The sequence below is a fragment of the Carlito syrichta genome, unplaced genomic scaffold (genome assembly GCF_000164805.1).
Source record: "Carlito syrichta isolate Samal-C Ts95f unplaced genomic scaffold, Tarsius_syrichta-2.0.1 Scaffold314725, whole genome shotgun sequence".
Classification (NCBI taxonomy): domain Eukaryota; kingdom Metazoa; phylum Chordata; class Mammalia; order Primates; family Tarsiidae; genus Carlito; species Carlito syrichta.
The window spans coordinates 125,194-146,216 of record NW_007258821.1 but is presented as its reverse complement, the minus strand read 5'-3'; the positions used below and the strand labels follow the sequence as shown (position 1 = coordinate 146,216).

The window sequence follows — 21,023 nt, the reverse complement described above, 5'->3', positions numbered from 1 at the left end:
AGTTCCAACTACTTGGAAGGATGAGGTGGAAGGATCATCTGAGCCCAGCAGATTGATGCTGGGGTGGCCGTGAGTGAGCCACTGCACTCCAGTCTGGGAAACAGAGTGAGACTCCAACTCGAAAATAAAATTTAAAAAAAAGTACACGAGGACTATCAGAGCAAGACAGTGAAAATGGCAGAAGTCTGTGGGCCAAGTGCACATTTGACATCACCAGGGAGCATTTATTACGGTGGACACACAGCACAGCCCTGAGTGAGGTAATGAAACATGACGACGATCTTTGAATCTGAAGAGCCAAGGTACCGTAAGGCCACAGTGGGGGCCAAGTCACCTTCCCTAGTACTGAAGTCAACCAGCTGGTGTGGAAAGGACCAAAGACTCCAACACAGATCCTGTCACTGCTTGGTGGACGGGCTCTGCCAGAATGAGACTTCACTTTGGGAACCACATCCAGCCCAGAAAAGCTGGTGACTAATACTTGTTTTCATTTTTTTGTTTAAGTTGGCGTCTCACTCTGTCATCCAGGCTGGAGTGCAGTGGCACGCTCACAGTCACAGCAGCCTCAACCAGCTGTGCTCAGGCGATCCTTCGGCCTCCGTCTTCCAAGTAGCTGGAACTACAGGCGCACGCTACCACACCTGGCTAATTTTTTAAGTTACTGTAGAGACGAGTTCTGGCCAAATTGCCCAGGCTGGTCTCGAACCCTGTGGCTTAGGCAGTACTCTCGCCTCGGCCTCCCAAAGTGCTGGGATTACAGGCTTGAGTCACCATGCCTGGTCTAGATACTGTTTATAAAAGCCTGGGTGACAGAGCGAGACTCCAACTCAAAAAAAAAAAAAAAAAGGTGAGTCCCAGAAACCTTAAAGTATTAAAAAACTATTTTTCTATAAAGTTCAAGAACAAACAAAACTAAGCATATTCTGGTCAGGAATCCATGTACCTGAGAAAACTGAAGAGGAAATAAAAAGGAAATAGTAACTGCAAAATTCAGGATAAATTACCTTTGAGGATGTGGAAGGGTGGGCTCGAGAAGGCACACAAAAGTACATGGAAAGATATGCGTGACATTCCAGCTCTTACCCGGAGTGGCTTTGATCATGTTCATTGGTTTTTTTTTTTTTTTGAGTTGGAGTCTCTGTCGCCCAGACTGGAGTACAGTGGCTGCTCCCGGCCACCACAGCCTCGCCTGCTGGGCTCCAGCAATCCTTCTGCCTCAGCCTTCCAAGTAGCTGGAACTACAGGCATGCGCTACCACGCCCGGTTCATTTTTTAAAAAATTCATTGTAGAGATGAGGTCTCATCAAGTTGCCCAGGTGGGTCTCGAACCCGCAGCTCAGGCAATCCACTCACCTCAGCCTCCCGAAGTGCTGGGATTACAGGCTGAGCCACCGAGCCCGGCCTGCTCATGTTCATTGTTATGCTTCATGAATAATATATAGGTTGAGTATCTTTGTATGTACCAAATATTAATTGCCTTTTTTTTTTGGAGTCAGGGTCTGTCACCCAGGCCGGGTGCATGATCACAACTCACTGCAGCCTTAGCATCCTGAGTAGCTGGGACTCCGTGTGTCAGAGTGCCAAGAGAGACACAAAGCACTTGGGAACAGTGGGGAGAAAGAACCGTGCTGGTAGCCTCTGCAGAGGCTCCTTGAGGTGACATTTGGTTTGTTTTTTTTTTGAGTTGGAGTCTCACTCTGTCGCCCAGACTGGAGTGCAGTGGCTGCTCCCAGCCACCGCAGCCTCGACCTGCTGGGCTCCGGTGATCCTTCTGCCTCAGCCTTCCGAGTAGCTGGAACTACAGGCATGCACTACCACGCCCGGCTGATTTTTTGATTTATTGTAGAGATGAGGTCTCGCCAAGTTGCCCAGGCGGATCTCGAGCCCGCGGGTTCAGGCAATCCACTCACCTCAGCCTCCCAAAGTGCTGGGATTACAGGCTGAGCCACTGAGCCGGGCTTGTTTTTTGTTTTTGACTTGGAGTCTCACTTTGTCACCCAGACTGGAGTGCTGTGGCATACTCCCGGCCACCACAGCCTTGACCTGCTGAGCTCCAGTGATCCTCCCCCCTCAGCCTTCCAAGTAGCTGGAACTACAGGCACACGCTACCACGCCCAGCTACTTTTTTTGCTTTATTGTAGAGATGAGGTCTCGCCAAGTTGCCCGGGCGGGTCTCGAACCCACGGGCTCAGGCAATTCACTCACCTCTGCTTCCCAAAGCGCTAGGATTATAGGCTGAGCCACCAAGCCCAGCCGGAGGTGACATTTGAATCCTGCCTGCTGGAGGAATTGAGTGGCATATAGTCCAGCAGCAGTGGCAGGAGACAGATGGAAAAGTGGGCAAGGCCCTGGGCCAAGGAGCAGGAATCCTAGGCCTGGCTCACAGCTGGGGTCTGGGAAGCCACAGAGGAAGACATAGGGTCTTCATGGAGCACCAAATGTGGAAGAAGGTTTTCTTTTTTCTTTTTTTTATTTTTTGAGTTGGAGTCTCACTCTGTCACCTAGACTGGAGTGCAGTGGCCGCTCCCAGCCACCACAGCCTCGACCTGCTGGGCGCCAGCGATCCGTCCGCCTCAGCCTTCCAAGTAGCTGGTACTACAGGCGCACGCTACCACACTCGGCTAGTTTTTGATTTATTGTAGAGATGAGGTCTCACCAAGTTACCCAGGCGGGTCTCGAACTCACGGGCTCAGGCAATCCACTCACCTCGGCCTCCCAAAGTGCTGGGATTACAGGTTGAGTCACCGAGCCTGGCCAGAAGGTTTTCTTATAAGTGTGGAGTAGAATGCAGAATTCACACAATCCCCTCCCCTTTGTTTATCATATTAAAGAGACAATTCGGCCAGATGCGGTGGCTCAAGCCTAAGTCAGGCATGGTAGCACGCTCCTGTAGTTCCAGCTACTTGGAAGGCTGAGGTGGATGGATCGCCAGAGCCCAGCAGGTCCAGGCTTTGGTGGCCAGGATGCATTCCAGCCTGGGCATCAGAGTGAGACTCTGACTCAAAAATAAATAAATAAATAAATAGACAATTCACCATAGGCAGACCTCGTCTCCACAAAAAAAAAAATTAAAAATTAGCCAGGTGTGGCAAGGCATGCCTATAAATCCAGCACTTTGGGAGGTGAGTGGATTGCCTGAGTCCAGGGTTTCGAAACCAGCCTGGGCAACTTGGCAAGACCTCCTATCTACAATAAATCAAAAAATTAGCCAGGCGTGGTGGTACGCGCCTGTGGTTACAGTTACTTGGAAGGTTTAGGCAGAAGGATCACCTGAACCCAGCAGGTCGAGGCTGCAGCGGCCATGAGTGTGCATTCCAGCCTGGGCAACAGAGACTCTGAGTCAAAAAAATAAATAAATAAATGAGAAAGCAAAATGGTCCAGGGTAGGAGAAACTGAGGCAGGGCTGTCGTGGATGGAGCTGGGAGGAAGGCGAATGGGTCAGGATTTGGAGGACGGAAAGAGACACAGAGAACTACACAGGGAGGGCTCTCCTTCAGATACATGCTCCTCCCGGCGCTCACACTCAAAACCATCATTTGAAGCAAAAAGAAAAAAAAGTTGCCACGCTTTATTGAGGCTGTCACGTTACAGGTAGCACATGTCTAGCCCTGCCTCTGTGCCCCCACGCAGTCCCCTGAGCAGGCTCAGCTACCCTTCCCTCGAGTCTCACTTCTTGTCCTCCTCCTTCTTGTCCTTCTTGCTCTCTTTGGTGGACTGGGAGGCCAGAGAGCCCATGGCATTTCGGATGGCTTCATTGTTGGGATCCACACCTGGGAGGTTCTCCAGGACACTCTGAAGGAACTCAGGGTCCTGCATCACGTCATAGTCATCCTCCTCCTGGAAAGGCAGTGTTGGCTCGGGTGGGTATGGGGTGGCAGGGAGCTCGCGGGTGTCCAGGACAGGAGCACACTGCTGCCTGGGCCCCTCTCTCCTGACTACGTGTGGGTAGCCGAGGGAAGAAAAGGATGAGTCAGCGAAACCCTATGCTAGGAATGCAAACATTTCTACTGCCCAAACAGAGGAGAAGCCTGAGAACCTTGCTCACTGAGCTCTGACGACAAAAACAGGTGCCATCACACTCAGGTGTTCTGCTGTCAGACACCCAGCCCTCCTGCTTCTTTTTCCTAGACCTTCTCTTCAGCCTCCTGGGAAGATGACATCCTAGAGAACAGTCCAGACTGCTCCCACCAGCAAGGAAGGGAAATTACAGAATCCCAGGACATTTCTCTAATTCTGATCACCAGTGTTCTGTTACTTCCGCAAGGTTAACATATAAGAAGGGCAACACACGCATCTCCTTCTGCTCCTCAAAGCACTCGTCTATGAAGCCAGGAGGGAGGAACGGTCCCACCCTAGAGGGCTGAGGATCCAAATGCAAGGGGATTTTAAACCTGATGGGGTGGGATCGGCCCTCACCTTGGCTGGCTCAGATGTGTCCATGGCTGAGCTAGCATCAATGTCTGCTGACTCCGCCTGGCTAAACTCTGTGGACAAGAGGTCAGTGTGTTTAGTTCCATTTCCTCACCCCACCCTCAGCCTAGGCACCATGCCCGGCCCGACCTCACCTGCTCCCTGCAGAGACATCTGCATGGCGTAAGCAATCTGCTCCTCCTCAGTCATGCTGCTGAGGTCAGGAAGCCCAGCGCGGCCAAACTCCTGCTGGCTGATGGTCATCTTCAGCAGGGCATCGTCTGAGTCTGGGAAAGAGGGAGCTGGGTAGAGCTGGTACCATGTACACATAGACCAGCCCCGAAGCCATTTCCTCAGCCTGGTCCTCCCACATTCCTGTCCAGCCAGGCCTCCCCACTCCATCGACCCCCACTTTCAGCATTCCGCGCCCTGCAGTCACAGGACTTGAGATGCCACCTCTTTCACCTTCAGTCCCAGTTGGAGCAATCCCAGCCTCAGCAGCAGAGGCCGCAGCTGCCCGCCGGGCCTCTTCCTCCTGCCGCTGCCGCTGCTCTTCCATGGAAACACGAAGGGCCTGGCAAGGAGCAGGGCAAGTCAGACGCTCCTCGGGCCTCCCTCCTGCTGGAAGCTGGGAAAGCCAGCTGAGAGGTGGGAAGGACCACAGAGGGGCACCTTCTGGTTTATCACGTGGGAAGAAGCTGGAGGGTAAGAGGTGATACAGGAGAGAAGGATGGGCATGGGAGAAGCGAGCAAGAAAGTGCCCTAGAAATGAGATGGAATTGTGGGGAACATGGAACCAAAGGGGATCTTGGAGAGTAAGTGTCTAGGACTGTGCAGTCTGGCATAAGCCCTATAATGTGTCAGTAGAGGAGGACAAAGAAGGATGCTGGGGCTCCCCCTGGGTCAGTATCTGCTCACCAAGGCCAGCTCAGGGTCAGCACTGGGATCCACTCCAAACTCAAAGTCACTGGCACCAAGACCCAGCATGGCACCACCTTCACCAGCCAAAATCGGAGAACTGATGAGAGCATCAGCCAAGCTGGGCCCTGGAGGCACTGTCACCAGGTGAGAGCCGGTCCCGTCTTTGCCATTCAGTGTGTTCACAAAGGCTGTGAGCTTTTCTGTGTTTACCTCCTGGGGAGGGAAGGACACATGAAGCCTCCCCTAGGCCTTGCACCCCTTCTCCCCCTTTCTGTGTGACTCTCACTCGCACAATGCGGGGACTCCTCTGGGTAAGGACTGTACATTCACAACAGAACCAAGCCCAGCCCCACTCAGTTCCTACGCACCTCTTCCCCGAAATTGATAATGTCCACATTTACTTTCTCCTTCTTGAGGCGTTTAGCCAGTTTCACCAACTGAGAAGGAAGGAAAAGAAAGAAATCTGTTCCATACTTGAGGGGGACCCACCTTGCACAACTCAAAGACCTCCTTCCCCAACGCGGACCGCCTACACTCGCAGCCGTTGCTTGGACTCACGTCTTTCTCGTTGTCCTCCACTGGACTCCCCACAAAGGCAATGATGCGCATCTTGTGGTTCTTGCCCTGCCGATGCTTCAGAGCCAGCTTGCAAAGGAAGTGAAGTTCTCAGAGTCAACCAGAGGAACTGCCTAGCTCGTTCCTGTCACTCTGTTCCCCTTTTTCTTAGTTTCTATGTACCTCAAGTCTACCATCATGCCCACTTGATTTAACCCCACCCCTACTCCTTTCCTGCTGTGCCTCTCTGTGGATAGAGGAGAGGTTAATTCTCAGCACCCTTCACATTCAACAAGCCAAAGATTCAGCCTGCCATCCTTTCCATTCCAAGTTAGATTTCTCTAGGTCCTCTCTCTTCCCTTGCCCTGGATCTTGCTCAAGATTCCAGGGGAGAAATGAATACGATGCAAGCAAAAGCTCAGACCAGGGAGGAGCAATCAAGAGGACTAGAAGGACTCACGTGGGCCACGCGAATGCCAGTGCAGAAGGTGATCTTGCCCTTGGGCTGGACAGTGTGGAGCTTGGACAGGATTCGGCCGGTGTCAGGGGTGAGTGTGGTCAGCACTTCACAATCACTGGGATGTGGGAAAAGCATTTCCATGACTTCAGGTCAATACAAATACCTCCAAACTGTTTCTGACTCATCTCTCCTTTACAGACCAGGATGGTAACTGTAATCTCTGTTCTTAAGCAAACATCTAGCACAGAAATGATAAATGATTTGTTCTGTAAGAAACTTGCCCTCTGCATCCCAATGCTCTTCATCAACTCTCTTCTTACCTTGCTCTCAGGGCCTAAGAATTCTCCACAGACAGTACTGTATTTCTCCCATCCTCTCAATCTTTAGACCCATTTTCTAGCAACCCACAGGTACACTGGAGAGGAAGGGTAGTACTCACTTAAGGATTATCAGTTCCTCAAACAAATCATTGTTGGGGTAACAGGATGTGTGATATATACCCAATATATGGCTCTGATCCAAATAACTTTTCATTGATTTTATCATTTTATTTATAGAGACAGAGCCTCCTTCTACCACCCAGGGTGGAGTGCAGTGGCTCGATCAAAATTCCCGGAAGCCTTGACCTCCTAAACTCAAGCTATCCTCACACCTCAACCTCTGAGTGCTGGGATTACAAGCACGAGCCACAATCCTGTCTCTAAAATATGCTGTAATATTTTATTGCAGATTTAGCTTTACAACTGTGTTAAATTTTAATTAATAATAAAAACAAGTCAGGTACAGTGGCTCACTCCTGTAATCCCAGCACTTTGGGAGGCCAAGGTAAGAGGATTGCCTGAGCTCAGGGGTTCAAGACAAAAAAAAAAAAAAAAAAAAATAGCCAGGCATGGTGGCATAAGCCTGTAGTTTCAGCTCCTTGGAAGGCTGAAGCAGAAGTATCGCCTGAGCCCAGTAAGTCGAGGCTGTGAGAGCATGCCACTGCCCTCTAGCCTGACAGGTGACAGAGTGAGACTCCAACTCAAAAAGAAAAAAAAAAAAGCCAGACATGGTGGTACAGCTACTTGGAAGGCTGAGGCAGGACTGTCTGAGTCCAGGAGGTCAAGGATGAGGTGGCCGTGAGTGTACCACTTCACTCCAGCCTGGGCGACAGAGTGAGATTCTAACTCAAGGAAAAAAAAGTAAAAACAAGATCAAGTGCAATGGCTCATACTTGTAATCCCAGCACTCTGTGAGGCCAAGGCAGAGGGATCACTTGAGACCAGTCTGGGAACATAGCAAGATAGCATCTATATTAAAGAAAAAACAAGCCAGGCTCGGTGGCTCAGCCTGTAATGCCGTGCCTTTGGGAGGCTGAGGTGAATGGATTGCCTGAGCCCGCAGGTTCAAGACCCGCCTGGGCAGCAAGACCACATCTCTACAATAAATCAAAAAATCAGCCTGGCGTGGTAGCGCATGCCTGTAATTCCGGCTACTTGGAAGGCTGAGGTAGAAGGATCGCCAGAGCCCAGCAGGTCGAGGCTGCGGTGGCTGGGAGCGGCCACTGCACTCCAGTCTGGGCGACAGAGTGAGACTCAACTCAAAAAAAAAAAAAAAGAAAAAGAAAAAACGGTAGGGCACAGTGGCTCAAGCCTGTAAACCCAGCACTTTGGGAGGCTGAGGCAAGAGGACTGCCTGAGCACAGGGGTTTAAGGCCAGCCTGGGCAATTTGGTGAGGCCTTGTCTCTACTATACATCAAAAAATTAGCCAGGTGTGGTAAAATGTGCCTGTAGTTCTGGCTACTTGGAAGGCTCAGGCGAAAGGATCACCTGAGCCCAGCAGGTCGACACTAGGGTAGCCATGAGTATGCCGCTGCACTCCAGGCTGGAAGACAAAGTGAGACTCTGACTCAAAAAAAAAAAAAGAAAAAGAAAACGAAAAAAAGGCCGGGCGCAGTGGCTCATGCCTGTAATCTCAGCACTTTGAGAGGTCAAGGCAAGAGAGCTGATGGAGCTCAGGGATTTGAGACCAGCCTGGGCAATTTGGAGAGATCTCGTCTCATAGATAGAGATCTTGTTAGATAGATTAGATAGATAGATAGATAGACAGATAATTAGCCGGGCATAGTAGTACATGCCTGTAGTTACAGCTACTTGGAAGGCTGAGGTGGAAGGATCACCTGAACACAGCAGGTCAAGGCTGTGGTGGCTGTGAGCGTGCCACTGCACTCCAGTTTAGGTGACAGAGTAAGACTTTCACTCAAAAAAAAAAAAAAAGGAAATAAGGCTGGCACAGTGGCTCACACCTGTAATCTCAGCACTTTGGGAGGGTACAGCAAGAGGATTTTCTGAGCCCAGGAGGTTCGATACCAGCCTGGGCAACTTGGTGAGACCTCGTTTCTAAAATAAATTTTAAAATTAGCCAGGCATGGTGGTGCACACTTGTGGTTCCAGCTACTTGGAAGCCTGAGGCAGAAGGATCACCCTGAGCCCAGCAGGGTCGAGGCTGCAGTAGCTGTGAGCATCCTACTGAACTCCAGCCTAGGCGACCGAGATTCCATCTCAATTAAAAAAAAAAAAAAAAAAAAGCCAGGCGCAGTAACTCACATCTATAATCCCAGCACCTTGTGAGGCTGAGGTAAGAGGATTGCCTGAACACACAGGTTCAAGACCCGCCTGGGCAACTTGGCGAGACCACATCTCTACAATAAATCAAACTTATTAGCGGGTGTGATGGTGCATGCCTGTAGTTCCAGCTACTTGGAAGTCTGAGGCTGAAGGATCACCTGACCCCAGCAGGTCAAGGCTGCAGTGGCTGTGAGCATGCCACTGCACTCTAGACTAGGCGACAAAGTGAGACTCCAACTCAAAAAAAAATAAGCTAGGCTCGGTGGCTTAGCCTGTAATCCCGCGCCTTTGGGAGGCTGAGGTGAGTGGATTGTGTCTGAGCCCGCGGGTTCGAGACCTGCCTGGGCAGCAAGACCTCATCTCTACAATAAATGAAAAAATCAGCTGGGCATGGTAGCGCATGCCTGTAATTCTGACTACCTGGAAGGCTGAGGTGGAAGGATCGCTGGAGCCCAGCAGGTCGAGGTTGCGGTGGCTGGGAATAGCCACTGCACTCCAGTCTGGGGAACAGAGTGAGACTCCAACTCAAAAAATGTATATATATATATAAGCCCGTGGGTTCGAGACCCGCCTGGGCAACTTAGCGAGACCTCATCTCTACAATAAGTCAAAAATTAGCCAGGTGTGGTAGCGTGCACCTGTAGTTCCAGCTACTTGGAAGGCTGAGGCGGAAGGATCGCTGGAGTCCAGCAGGTTGAGGCTGCAGCGGCTGGAAGTGTGCCACTGCACTCCAGTCTGGGTGACAGAGTGAGACTCCAACTCAAAAAAAAAAAAAAAAAAATATATATATATATATATATATATATATATATGTGTGTATATGTATATATACAACAAATTGCGTCAGGCACGGTGGTTCATGTCTGTAATCCCAGCACTTTGGGAGGCCAAGGTGAGGGGGTTGCCAAGCCCACAGGTTAGAGAACAGCCTGGGCAACTTGGCAAGACGTCATCTCTACAATAAATAAATTTTAAAAAATTAGCCGGGAGTGATAGCGAGCACCTGCACCTGTAATTCTGGCTATTTGGAAGGCTGAGGTGGAAGAATCGCCATAGCCCCGCAGGTTAATGCTGGGGTGGCCGTGAGTGTGCCACTGCACTCCAGCCTGGGCAACAGAGTGAGACTCCAACTCAAAAAATAATAATTTAGCTGGGCATGGTGGTGTGTGCCTGTGGTCCCAGCTACTTGGAAGGCTGAGGTGGAAGGATCACCTGAACCCAGCAGGTCAAGGCTGCAGTGGTCATCTGTGAACAAACCACTGCACTCCAGCATGGGTAACAGTGAGACTGGCTCAGAAAAAAAATTGCTCTTCTTCCCTATTCAGATACAAAGTGTAGTCTAGAAAGATGATAGGCAAAAGCAGCCTCACGAAATCTATGAAAAGGGTAACATGAAACGGCGAGTTCTATGTGGGAAAACCATCACCTATCAAGCCCCCTCCTCTGTCCCACATACTTGGCCAGGGTAATGAGCCCCACGTTGTTTTCAGGGTTGCTGCGAGTCTTTGAGTGACACACTATGTTGACAGCATCCTGTTGCGCCTGCAGTCGGGTGGGTAGGAAGTCCCCATTCCGCATATACTCACTGTTGTCCACACTGCCAGATTAGGGAAGAAGGAGGAGAGAAGAAGAAGTGTTGTAGAATCTTTCTGAAACATTCTCTCCAGTTCCAGGGAACTCCTTTCATACCTCGTGTGGGAGGTACAGCTCTCAGTTTTTGTGGAACACACAATCACCCATAACTTTTTTTTTTTTTTTGAGTTGGAGTCTCACTCTGTCGCCCAGACTGGAGCGTAATAGCCGCTCCCGGCCACCGCAGCCTCAACCTGCTGGGCTCCGGCGATTCTTCTGCCTCAGCCTTCCAAGTAGCTGGAACTACAGGCGTGCGCTACCACACCCGGCTAATTTTTTTTTTTACTTTTATTGTAGAGATGAGGTCTTGCCAAGTTGCCCAGGCGGGTCTTGAACCTACGGGCTCAGGCAATCCACTCACCTCAGCCTCCCAAAGGCGCGAGATTACAGGCTGAGCCACCGAGCCCGGCTCATAACTTATTTTTTTAAGTACACAGATGACCAAGCATTACCCCAGTCTTACTGAGAATGAGCAGAAAAGGAAAAATAAAAAATTTTTTTTTGAGTCGGAGTCTCAGTCTGTTGCCCAGGCTGGAGTGCAGTGGCACGCTCACAGTCACCACAGTCTCGACCTGCTGGGCTCAGGTAATCCTTCCACTTCAGCCTTCCAAGTAGCTGGAACCACAGATATGCGTCACCACATACAGATAGTTTTTGATTTATTGCAGAGATGAGGTCTTGCCATGTTGTCCCGGCTGGTTTCGAACCCATGGGCTCAGGCAATTCTCTCGCCTCCACCTCCCAAAGTGCTGGGATTACAGGCATGAGCCACCATCCCCAGGCCAATTAAAAAAATCTCAGTAACCAATTCTGATGGCACCAAAGGCTACTGGTATAACATGGTACCATCTCATAAGCTGCATTTAAGTGTTATTTAGCTTTTTTGTGGATAAATGTCCTAAGTCTGCCATTAAATGAGAGTATTCCAAATACAGGAAATTAAGAAGGTAACTTGATATTTCTTTTTTTTTGAGTTATTTTAGAGATGAAGTCTCGCCAAGTTGTCTGAGCTGGTCTCAAAATGGTGGGCTTGTGTAATCCACTCGCCTTGCCCTCCCAAAGTGCAGTGGTTCACACCTATAATCCCAGAACTTTGGGAGGTTGAGGGAGAATTGCATGAGCCCAGGAGTTTGAGACCAGCCTGGACAACATAGTGAGACCTCATCTCTACAAATTTTAAAAAATAGCCAGACATTGTAGTGTGATCCTGTAGTCCCAGCTACTTGGGAGGTTGAGGCAGAGGGATCTCTTGAGCTGAGGAAGTTGAGGCCACAATGAGCCATGATCTTGCCACTGCACCGCAGTCTGGGCGACAGAGTGCAACTCTCGCTCAAATACACACACACACACACACACACACACACACACACACACACACACACACATTTATAAAATAAGACACTAGGCAGCACTAAGTGCAGAAAAACACAATGTAATCATCTGATCAAAACCCAGCATACCTATAAACCCAGCATTTTAGGAGGCCAAGATGGGAGAATCTCTAGAGCCTAGTAATTTAAGACCTGCCTAGGCAACATAGCAAGACTTCCACCTCTACAAAATCAAAGTTAAAAAATTAGCTGGGCGTGGTGGCATGTGCTCGTAGGCCCAGCTACTTGGGAGGGTGAGGCTTCAGATTGTGAGTCATGATCGTGCCACTGCACTCCAGCCAACTCAAAAAACCAAAAAGTTTAACAGCTTTGGTAGCTGGAATTAACTGCAAAAATGAGGCTTCAAGGATTTGAGGTCTCACCTCTTCTATCTCTGCCATTTTTCACAATTTAAAAGTATTGAGATAATATGAAATACATTGCCTGCTTTCCAGAGACCATAAGAAGGCAGAGTAAGTGAAGCTGTTAGGGATCAATTCTTGATGATCCCTGAGTTCCTTGAGAGCTCTAACAGTCAATGATTCCATCTTTGCTGATGGATGGAAGTAGTTCCTTAAATAGCACATCTCATTTCTATTGGTGTGCAAAACACAGGTTTGCCAAAATACGGGCCATTTCTTTAATTATGCTTTGTCTGGCAATAAATACAAACCAAAAAATGGTCATGAGAGATAATTAAGAAGCTACTGGAAAACAAGGATAAAGAAAATACGGTTTGGGTATCCCTAATCAGAAAGTCTGAAATCTGAAATGCTCCAAAATCAGAAATTTCTTGAGTGCCAACATGACACTCAAAGGAAATACTAATTGGAGTATTTTAAATTTCCAGATTAGGGGTGCTCAACTGGTTAAGTATAATATAAATATTTCAAAATTCAAAAAACTCCTAACACTTCTGGCCCCAAGCATATCAGATAAGGGATCCACAATCTGTACTGGACATGTTCAGGCACATGTTCAAATCCCCACTCTGCTACTTACAACAAGATGAGGTGCATTCAGGGTAGTATAACTGTAGATGCTACTTACGAATTCTATGAGCCTAAGGAAATTGCTTAATTTCTATAAGGTTCAGTTATCTGTAAAATGAGTTTTACTGTACCTATTCTTATACGGTTGATATGAGGGTTAAATGCCTGGGAAGTACTTAGCACAGTGCCTAATAGTAAGCATGAAACACAAATTAGTTTTTACAGTGGAAACTCAACCAGACACCTGTAAACAACCTATGTGAAGGAGGCCAAGGGCCAACTCTACTGACCATGCATTATATTCTTTCTCCTGATACGTTGTTTTCAATTAAACTGCCTCTCCAGCTTCATAGAGTGGTAAATACAAAGAGTTGGTGGGGGTCCAGCCTGCCTGTAATCCCATCAGGAGGCTGGAGGTGGGGGTAGGGGGAGGAATGCTGGAACCCAGGAGTTCCCAGCCCAGGCAACATAGCAAGACCCCATCTCTTAAAAACAACAGCAGTCCGGGCTCGATGGCTCAGCCTGCAATCCGAGCACTTTGGGAGCCCGCAGATTCGAGACCAGCCCGGGTTTGGTGAGACCTCATCTCTACAATAAAATAAAATAAAATAAATAGCCAGACGTGGTTCCGGCTACTCAGAAGGTTGAGGCGGAAGAATCGCTTGGAGCCCAGAAGGTCAACGCTGGGGTGACTATGAGTGTGCATGCCACTGCACTCCAGCCTGGCAAAAGAGTGAGACTCCAACTCAAAACAAAACAAAACACTGAGGGTTTTTTTTGGTTGTTTTTTTTTTGAGTTGGAGTCTCACTCTGTCACCCAGACCGGAGTGCAGTGGCCACTCCTGGCCAGCACAGTCTTGACCTACTGGGCTCCAGCAATCCTTCCGCCTCAGCCTTCCAAGGAGCTAGAACTACAGGCGCGCGCGCTACCACGGCTAATTTTTGATTTTATCGTAGAGATGAGGTCTCACCAAGTTGCCCGGGCGGGTCTCGAACCCGCGGGCTCAGGCAATCCACTCACCTCAGCCTCCCAAAGCGCGGAATTACAGGCTGAGACACTGAGCCAGGCTACCACTGAGGTTTTGATCACAGTCCAGATGCAATAGCTCTGTATAAGGATTGTGGGCAAGACCAGTAGATAAATAAGAGTGGGGAAAAAAGGTGTCAGAGTAAGAAAGGGGGCTTAGCTGGGCTCGGTGGCTTAGCCTGTAATCCCACGCCTTGGGAGGCTGAGGTGAGTGGATTGCCTGAGCCCGCGGGTTTCAGACCCGCCTGGGCAACTTGGCGAGACCTCATCTCTACAATAAATCAGAAAATTAGCCGGGAACGGCCACTGCACTCCAGTCTGGGCGACAGAGTGAGACTCCAACTCAAAAAAAAAAAAAAGAAAGGGAGCTTGAGGGACGAAAGAACTGATAGAGGAGAACAAGGCAGTAATCTGCACATTTCCTTATGAATTCAAACCACTAGGGTGGTGGTAAAAACACAGATGCCCTACCCCTGTGTATGCAGCCCCCAAAAACATACTGTTTAGCTTTCCCAAACTTGAGCTTTATATGAATAGAATAATATAAGTTTTTTTTTTGAGTTGGAGTTTCACTCTGTCACCCAGTTCAGTGGTGTGCCACGGCAGCCTCAACCTATTGGGCTCAGCTGATCCTACTGCCGCAGCCTTCCAAGTAGCTGGAATCACAGGCATGTGCCACCACACCCAGCTAATTTTGTAATTTATTGTAGAGATGAGGTCTCGCCATGTTGCTCAGGCTGGTCTCAAACCCCTGAGCTCAGGCAATGTTCTTGCCTCAACCTCCCCAAGTGCTGGGATTACAAGTGTGAGCCACCATGCCCGGCCTCTTTTGTTTTTTTGAGACAAGGTTACACTCTGTCCCCCAGGCTGGAGTACAGTGGCATGATCATAGCTCAATATACCCTTGAACTCCTGGGCTCAAGCAATCCTCCCGCCTCGGCTTCCCAAAGTGCTGAGATTACAGCTGTGAACCACTGTTCCTGGGCTGCTGTGCGCAGTGGTTCACACCTGTAATCTCAGCACTTTGGGAGACTGAGGCGAGAGGAATGCCTGAGTCCAGGGGTTCGAGACTAGCCTGGGCAAGGTGGCAAGACCTTGTCTCTACAATAATTCAAAAAATTAGCTGGGCTTGGTGGCACATGCCTATGGTTCCAGTTACTTGGGAGGATGAGGAGGAAGGACTGCCTGAGCCCATCAGGTTGAGGCTGTGGTGGCTGTGATTGTGCCACTGCACTCCAGTCTGGGAAACAGAGTGAGACTCCGAATTAAAAAAAAAAAATAATAATGCCTAGGCTATCACAATTGACTGCCAGTATGTTTCTCTGGTCCTAATCTTTTACACATAAGTCAGATCAATATTCTTTTTTTTTTTTAATTGGAAAATGCAGTTTACTTAGAAAGTAAATGAGAGTGAGAGAGAGAGAGAAAGAGAGAGGAGATTCACCTCTCCAAGGTAGGGGAAGGACCAAAGCTTAGGAAAATATGGCCTGGCCATAGCTCAAAGAACATGTGGCCAGACCACACCTTAGCAAGGCAATGCCCCAGGATCAATATTCTTTTTTTTTTTTTTGAGTTGGAGTCTCACTCTGTTGCCCAGACTGAAGTGCAGTGGCCGCTCCTGGCCACCGCAGCCTCGACCTGCTGGGCTCCGGCGATCCTTCCGCCTCAGCCTCCCAAGTAGCTGGAACTACAGGTGTGTGCTACCACACCTGGCTAATTTTTTTATTTATTGTAGAGATGAGGTCTCGCCAAGTTGCCCAGGCAGGTCTCGAACCCGCAGACTCAGGCAATCCACTCACCTCAGCCTCCCAAGGCGTGGGATTACAGGCTGAGCCACCAAGCCTGGCAGGATCAATATTCTTAAATGTCATTCTGTATATAGTTCTGCCTCTACCACCCTCAGAACTTTTTTCAATCGTCCTTGGTGGAAGGATACAGAACAGAGTTCAGTCTCTTCAGCTCGACATTCGCAGTCTTCTGATACCACCTACCCTTCCAAAAAAAAAATAAATCCTACCTTAAACTAACAAGTTTATATATCCCTAATCCAAATGCTCCAAAATCCAAAACTTTTTTGAATGCCCACATGACGACACAAGTGACCTCATGTGATGTGCTGAAGTCTAAACACAGGTAAGTTCGTCTAATATCCCCAAGGAAAAAAAAATACCCTCCCCGTCCCCTTCAGCTGTGATACACTGTATCCTTCCTGAGCACACCCAGATTCAAGCATGCCCATAATGGATAATAAAATGGCATGTATGCAGCCCTGTCATGCCAGTAAAGTTTTCCATGACAACCCACATGGGGTCAAGACAGGTGCACTACTCACTGTTTTTTTCTCATTCTGTGCTCTTGGTTTAAATATATTGTTGAAAACTGGGTGTGGTGGCTCACGCCTGTAACCGCAGCACTTTGGGAGGCCGAGGCAAGCGGATTGCCTGAGGCCATAGGTCTGAGACCAGCCTGGGCAATTTTGTGAAACCTTGTCTCTACAATAAGTCAAAAAATTAGCTGGGTGTGGTGGTGCACACTTATGGTTCCAGCTACTTAGAAGGGTGAGGTGGAAAGATAGCCTGAACCAGTAGGTGGAGGCTGCGATGGCCATGAGCATGGCACTGTACTCCAGCCTGCAGGACACAGTGAGACTCTGATTAAAAAAATAAAAATAAAAGTCCCACTAGCCTATTCCCTACTCCCAAACATGTAGGGTGTTTACACTTCAAAGCTTTATAGATGCCCTTCCTCCTACCTGAACAGGCCTCTCCTCAACATCTGAAGTCCCCTCAAGGCTCCTCTTATATTTTTTCTTGAGGATTCCCCAAGTACCACGGCAATTAATACATACACAGGGCACTACAGTTTACAAGAGAACCATCACATACACTTCACCTACATGTGCTATAACGGAGGTGGATGTTACTACTACTTCCAAGATAAAAATAAGGGAGAGACAGATATTCTCAAAAACATGCAGCTTGTAAGTACCAGAAAAAACACATTTGGATTCCAAATCCTGCCCTCTTTCTATTTACCCTACCAAGCTCTCTCCCAAAAGTTGCCAGATTTAGAAAATAAGAATACAGACTGGGCTCGGTGGCTCAGCCTGTAATCCCAGTACTTTGGGAGGCCAAGGCGAGTGGATTGCCTGAGCCTGTGGGTATGAAACCAGCCTGGGCATCTTGGCGAGCCCTCATCTCTACAATAAATAAAAAATTAGCTGGGTGTGGTGGCATGTGCCTGTAGTTCTGGCTACTTGGAAGGCTGGGGTGGAGGGATCATCAGAGCCCAGTGGGTCAATGCTCAAAAAAAAAAAAGAAGAAGAAGAAAATAAGAATACAGGACTTTCAGTTAAATTTGAATTCCAGATTAACAAAAAATACTTAATATAAGTATGCTCTATGTAATATTTGAGACATATTTACAGTTATCTGTTTCTTCTTATTTTTTTGAGTTGGAGTCTCACTCTGTCACCCAGACTGGAGTGTAGTAGTCGCTCCCGTCCACCGCAGCCTCAACCTGCTGGGCTCCGGCGATCCTTCTGCCTCAGCCTTCCAAGTAGCTGGAACTATAGGCACGCGCTACCACGCCCGGCTCATTTTGATTTATTGTAGAGATGTCTCGCCAAGTTGCCCAGGCGGGTCACGAACTCTTCTTTTTTGAGTCGGAGTTTTACTCTGTTGCCCAGGCTGGAGTACAGTGGCACAGCCACGGTCACCACAGTCTCAACCTACCGGACTCAGGCAATCTTTCCACCTTAGCCTTCCAAGTAGCTGAAACTACAGGTGTGTACACCACCATGACTGGCTAAATTTTTGATTTATTGAGATGAGGGCTCACCATGTTGGTCAAGCTGGTCTCAAACTCCTGAGCTCAGGCAATTCTCTCACCTCGGCCTCCCAAAGTACTGGGATTACAGGTGTGAGCTACTGTGCCTGGCCTCTTTCTTCTTCTTTTTTTGCGTCGAAGTCTCGCTCTGTAGCCCAGACTGGAGTGCTGTGGCTGCTCCCGGCCACCGCAGCCTCGACCTGCTGGGCTCCGGCGATCCTTCCGCCTCAGCCTTCCGAGTAGCTGGAACTACAGGCACGCACTACCATGCCCGGCTAATCTTTGATTTATTGTAGAGATGAGGTCTCACCAAGTTGCCCAGGCGAGTCCCGAACCCGCAGGCTCAGGCAATTCACTCACCTCAGCGTCCCAAGGCACGGGGTTACAAGCTGAGCCACCGAGCCCGTCTCTCTTTCTTCATTTTTAATGTTCACTGGAATCAGCATATAAGTTATCTTTTATACAAACCATTATTCACTGTTTATTTGAAACTCAAATTTAACTGGGCATCCTGTGTTTTATCTGGCAATGCTATCCTCCTCCAGAAAAATAAAAAAGAAGAAACCTCATAGGTGTCTGTCCCACCCAACTGGCAATTTGTATGTGTTCATGTACTATTCTGTATGCTAGTCTATGCTCCAACTTAGAAGAAACTCTTGAAACCCTGCAAAAGTGCATGTCTTCTGCTTCTAATGTGACTGGCAATAGGTACTCAGACCAAGCCTGAGACTGATGACAAGAACTAGCTCAACGGGTAAAAGTCTTTGTGTCAGACAGCCTTGGGTTTAAATCTTGATTCCGTCACAGAACTAGCTGTGTGACTCTGGACAAGTCACTTCAAGTCGCTGAGACTAGGTGTCATCAACTGTAAAATGGAGGAATATTTAATACTTTGGAGTGCTGCTGTAGGGTTTAAGGGAGATCAAGTAAACAAAATGTCCAGCACAGAAAGCAACCTTTAAGTGGTACCTGTGAAGATGACACAGGGCAAGGTAATGGAGTTAGAGACAAGTGAATGGAGAAAGGAAGGAGGTTATAATCTCTCTTCCTAATATCCATTATTTTCAGAGGGGCAGAGAGCGGATTGTCCCGATGAGTTCGAGAAGCAGGACACTCTGGCTAAAGACAGACCTGAGGCCAGGCGAGGTGGCTCACGCCTGCAATCCCAGCACTTTGGCAGGCAGAGGCGAGAGGACTGCCTGAGTTCAGGGGTTCGAGACCAGCCTGGGCAACTTGGGGAGACCTCGTCTCTACAATAAATCAAGAAAAATTAGCCAGGCGTGGTGGCGCGCGCCTGCAGTTTCAGCTAAGGAGGAAGGATCGCCTGAGTCCAGAAAGTCGAGGCTGCGGTGGCTGTGAGTGTGCCACTGCACTCCAGCCTGGGTGATAGAGTGAGACCCCGACTCAAAACAACACCAAAAAGACAGGCCTGAGGCTGGTCTAGACAAGACAACACAGGAATAGAGAAAGGCAGCAGGGACCCGCCGCTCAGTGACTGTCAGTAGGCTGTGGTGGGTGGATTGCAGGAGCCCAGCCGGTGGAGGATTTGGTAAAGGGGTTCAGGTAATGGGGCAACTCGGGCATGTCCGCCTCTCCCGGCCCGAGATGACTCAGGGAGTCTATGGGGCCCCTTCCCTGCGCGCCCAGGGCCGCACCTCGCCCCTGAGCCCTCCCGCTCACCCTAGGCCCGCCAGGCTTCGACGCCCCACGCACCCCGGACCCAGAACCGCTCCCACGGGCCCGAGGTAGTTCCTCACCAAACCATAGTGCTTTCCAAAACCATCTTGCCACCTTCCTGCCTCCCGGCCTGTCCTCCGGAACTGCCTAACAACAGCCCCTCCAATTGGCCCGGGCTTGCCGCCAATCACAGGCCTCTGCGTGTCAGATGGTCCCGCCCCCGTCCCCGCGGTGTCTTCGGGGAGTTGTAGGCGTCGCCGAAATGCGTCAGACGCTGGGCGGGGAACGTGGGGGCGAGGGACGGTGCCGCGGAGAACCGCGGGGGACAAAATGAACCCAGGGGTTTGAGACCAACTTGGTCAACTTAATGAGACCTCATCTCTACAATACATTTTTTACAAATTAGCTGGGCGTGGTAGCGCACACCTGTGGTTGCAGCTACTTGGAAGGCTGAGGTGGCAGGATCGTTTGAGCCTACCGGGTCGAGGCTGCAGTGACTGTGAGCTTGCCACTGCACTCCAGCCTGGGCGATAGAGTGAACTCTGACTCAAAAAAAAAAAAAAAAAGTGTGGCCTAGTGGCTCACACCTATAATTCCAACACTTTGGGAGACCAAGGTGAGAGGACTGCCTGAGCCCACGGGTTCGAGACCAGCCTGGGCAACTTGGTGAGACCTCATCTCAACAATAAATCAAAATATTAGCCGGGCGTGGGGGCGCGCCTGTAAATTCCATCTACTTGGAAGACTGAGGCGGAGGGGTCACCTGAGCCCACCAGGTCGAGGCTGTGGCGACTGTGAGTGTGGCACTCCATTCTTGCGGGTGACAGAGTGAGAGACTCCAACTCAAAAAAAAAAAAGTGTTGAAACAAAAACTGGTCGAAATCTATCAAGTGTCTCACTAAAGGTGAGAGCATGACACTTCCCTGCACAGGTATCATGAATCATATTTTCCCAGAATGGTAATGACGTTATTCATTCAGCACCTACTCCATTTGTTTGGGTTGAATGTCTTTGTTTATTGTTTACATTTAGAAAAATGAGCCGGGCTCGGTGGCTCAGCCTGTAATTTCGTGCCTTGGGAGGCTGAGGTGAGTGGATTGCCTGAGCCCGCGGGTTCGAGACTCTCCCGGGCAAATGGTGAGACCTCATCTCTACAATAAATCAAAAATTAGCCGGGTGTGGTAGCGCGCGCCTGTAGTTCCAGCTACTGGAAGGCTGAGACGGAAGGATCGCCAGAGCCCAGCAGGTGGAGGCTGCAGCGGCCTGGGGCGGCCACTGCACTCCAGTCTGGGCGACAGAGTGAGACTCCAACTCACACAAAAAAAGAAAAAAAAAGAAAAATGCTAATTTATAGTTATTCCTGATGTTCAACTTGGTTTTGTTTTGTTTTGTTTCTTGAGTTGGAGTCTCACTCTGTCGCCTAGACTGGAGTGCAGTGGCTGTTCCGGGCCACCGCAGCCTCGACCTGCTGGGCTCCGGCGAGCCTTCCACCTCAGCCTTCCGAGTAACCAGAATTACAGGCATGCACTACCACGCCCGGCTG

The 21,023-nt window shown here is 49.3% G+C and overlaps 1 protein-coding gene across 2 annotated transcripts; it reads right to left on the bottom strand.

Annotated features, from left to right (window-relative positions):
- Positions 1 to 3,547: 3,547 nt before the first annotated feature.
- PSMD4 (proteasome 26S subunit, non-ATPase 4) lies at positions 3,548 to 19,662 on the bottom strand. Of its 2 annotated transcripts, none has more exons than XM_021719464.1 (10): positions 19,561 to 19,662; positions 10,411 to 10,551; positions 6,348 to 6,462; positions 5,891 to 5,977; positions 5,701 to 5,769; positions 5,330 to 5,545; positions 4,868 to 4,985; positions 4,567 to 4,698; positions 4,418 to 4,485; positions 3,548 to 3,838 (listed from the first exon to the last, which is right to left on the bottom strand). In XM_021719464.1, exons 1-10 carry the CDS (start codon positions 19,584 to 19,586, stop codon positions 3,668 to 3,670), a joined length of 1,143 nt encoding a protein of 380 aa, XP_021575139.1. In that variant the 5' UTR covers positions 19,587 to 19,662; the 3' UTR covers positions 3,548 to 3,667. The 2 variants fall into 2 exon arrangements, with proteins under 2 accessions (XP_021575139.1, XP_008069979.1); XM_008071788.1 differs by having other exon boundaries at positions 4,877 to 4,985.
- Positions 19,663 to 21,023: the final 1,361 nt, after the last annotated feature.

Excerpts from the sequence above, each read along its gene's own strand:
- PSMD4 (XM_021719464.1), bottom strand. The coding sequence starts at position 19,586 with ATGGTTTTGGAAAGCACTATGGTTTG. Across the intron at positions 5,546-5,700 it reads TTATCAATTTCGGGGAAGAG|GAGGTAAACACAGAAAAGCT; the intron begins GTGCGTAGGAAC and ends TTCCCTCCCCAG. Across the intron at positions 4,699-4,867 it reads TGGGACTGAAGGTGAAAGAG|ACTCAGACGATGCCCTGCTG; the intron begins GTGGCATCTCAA and ends CCTCTTTCCCAG.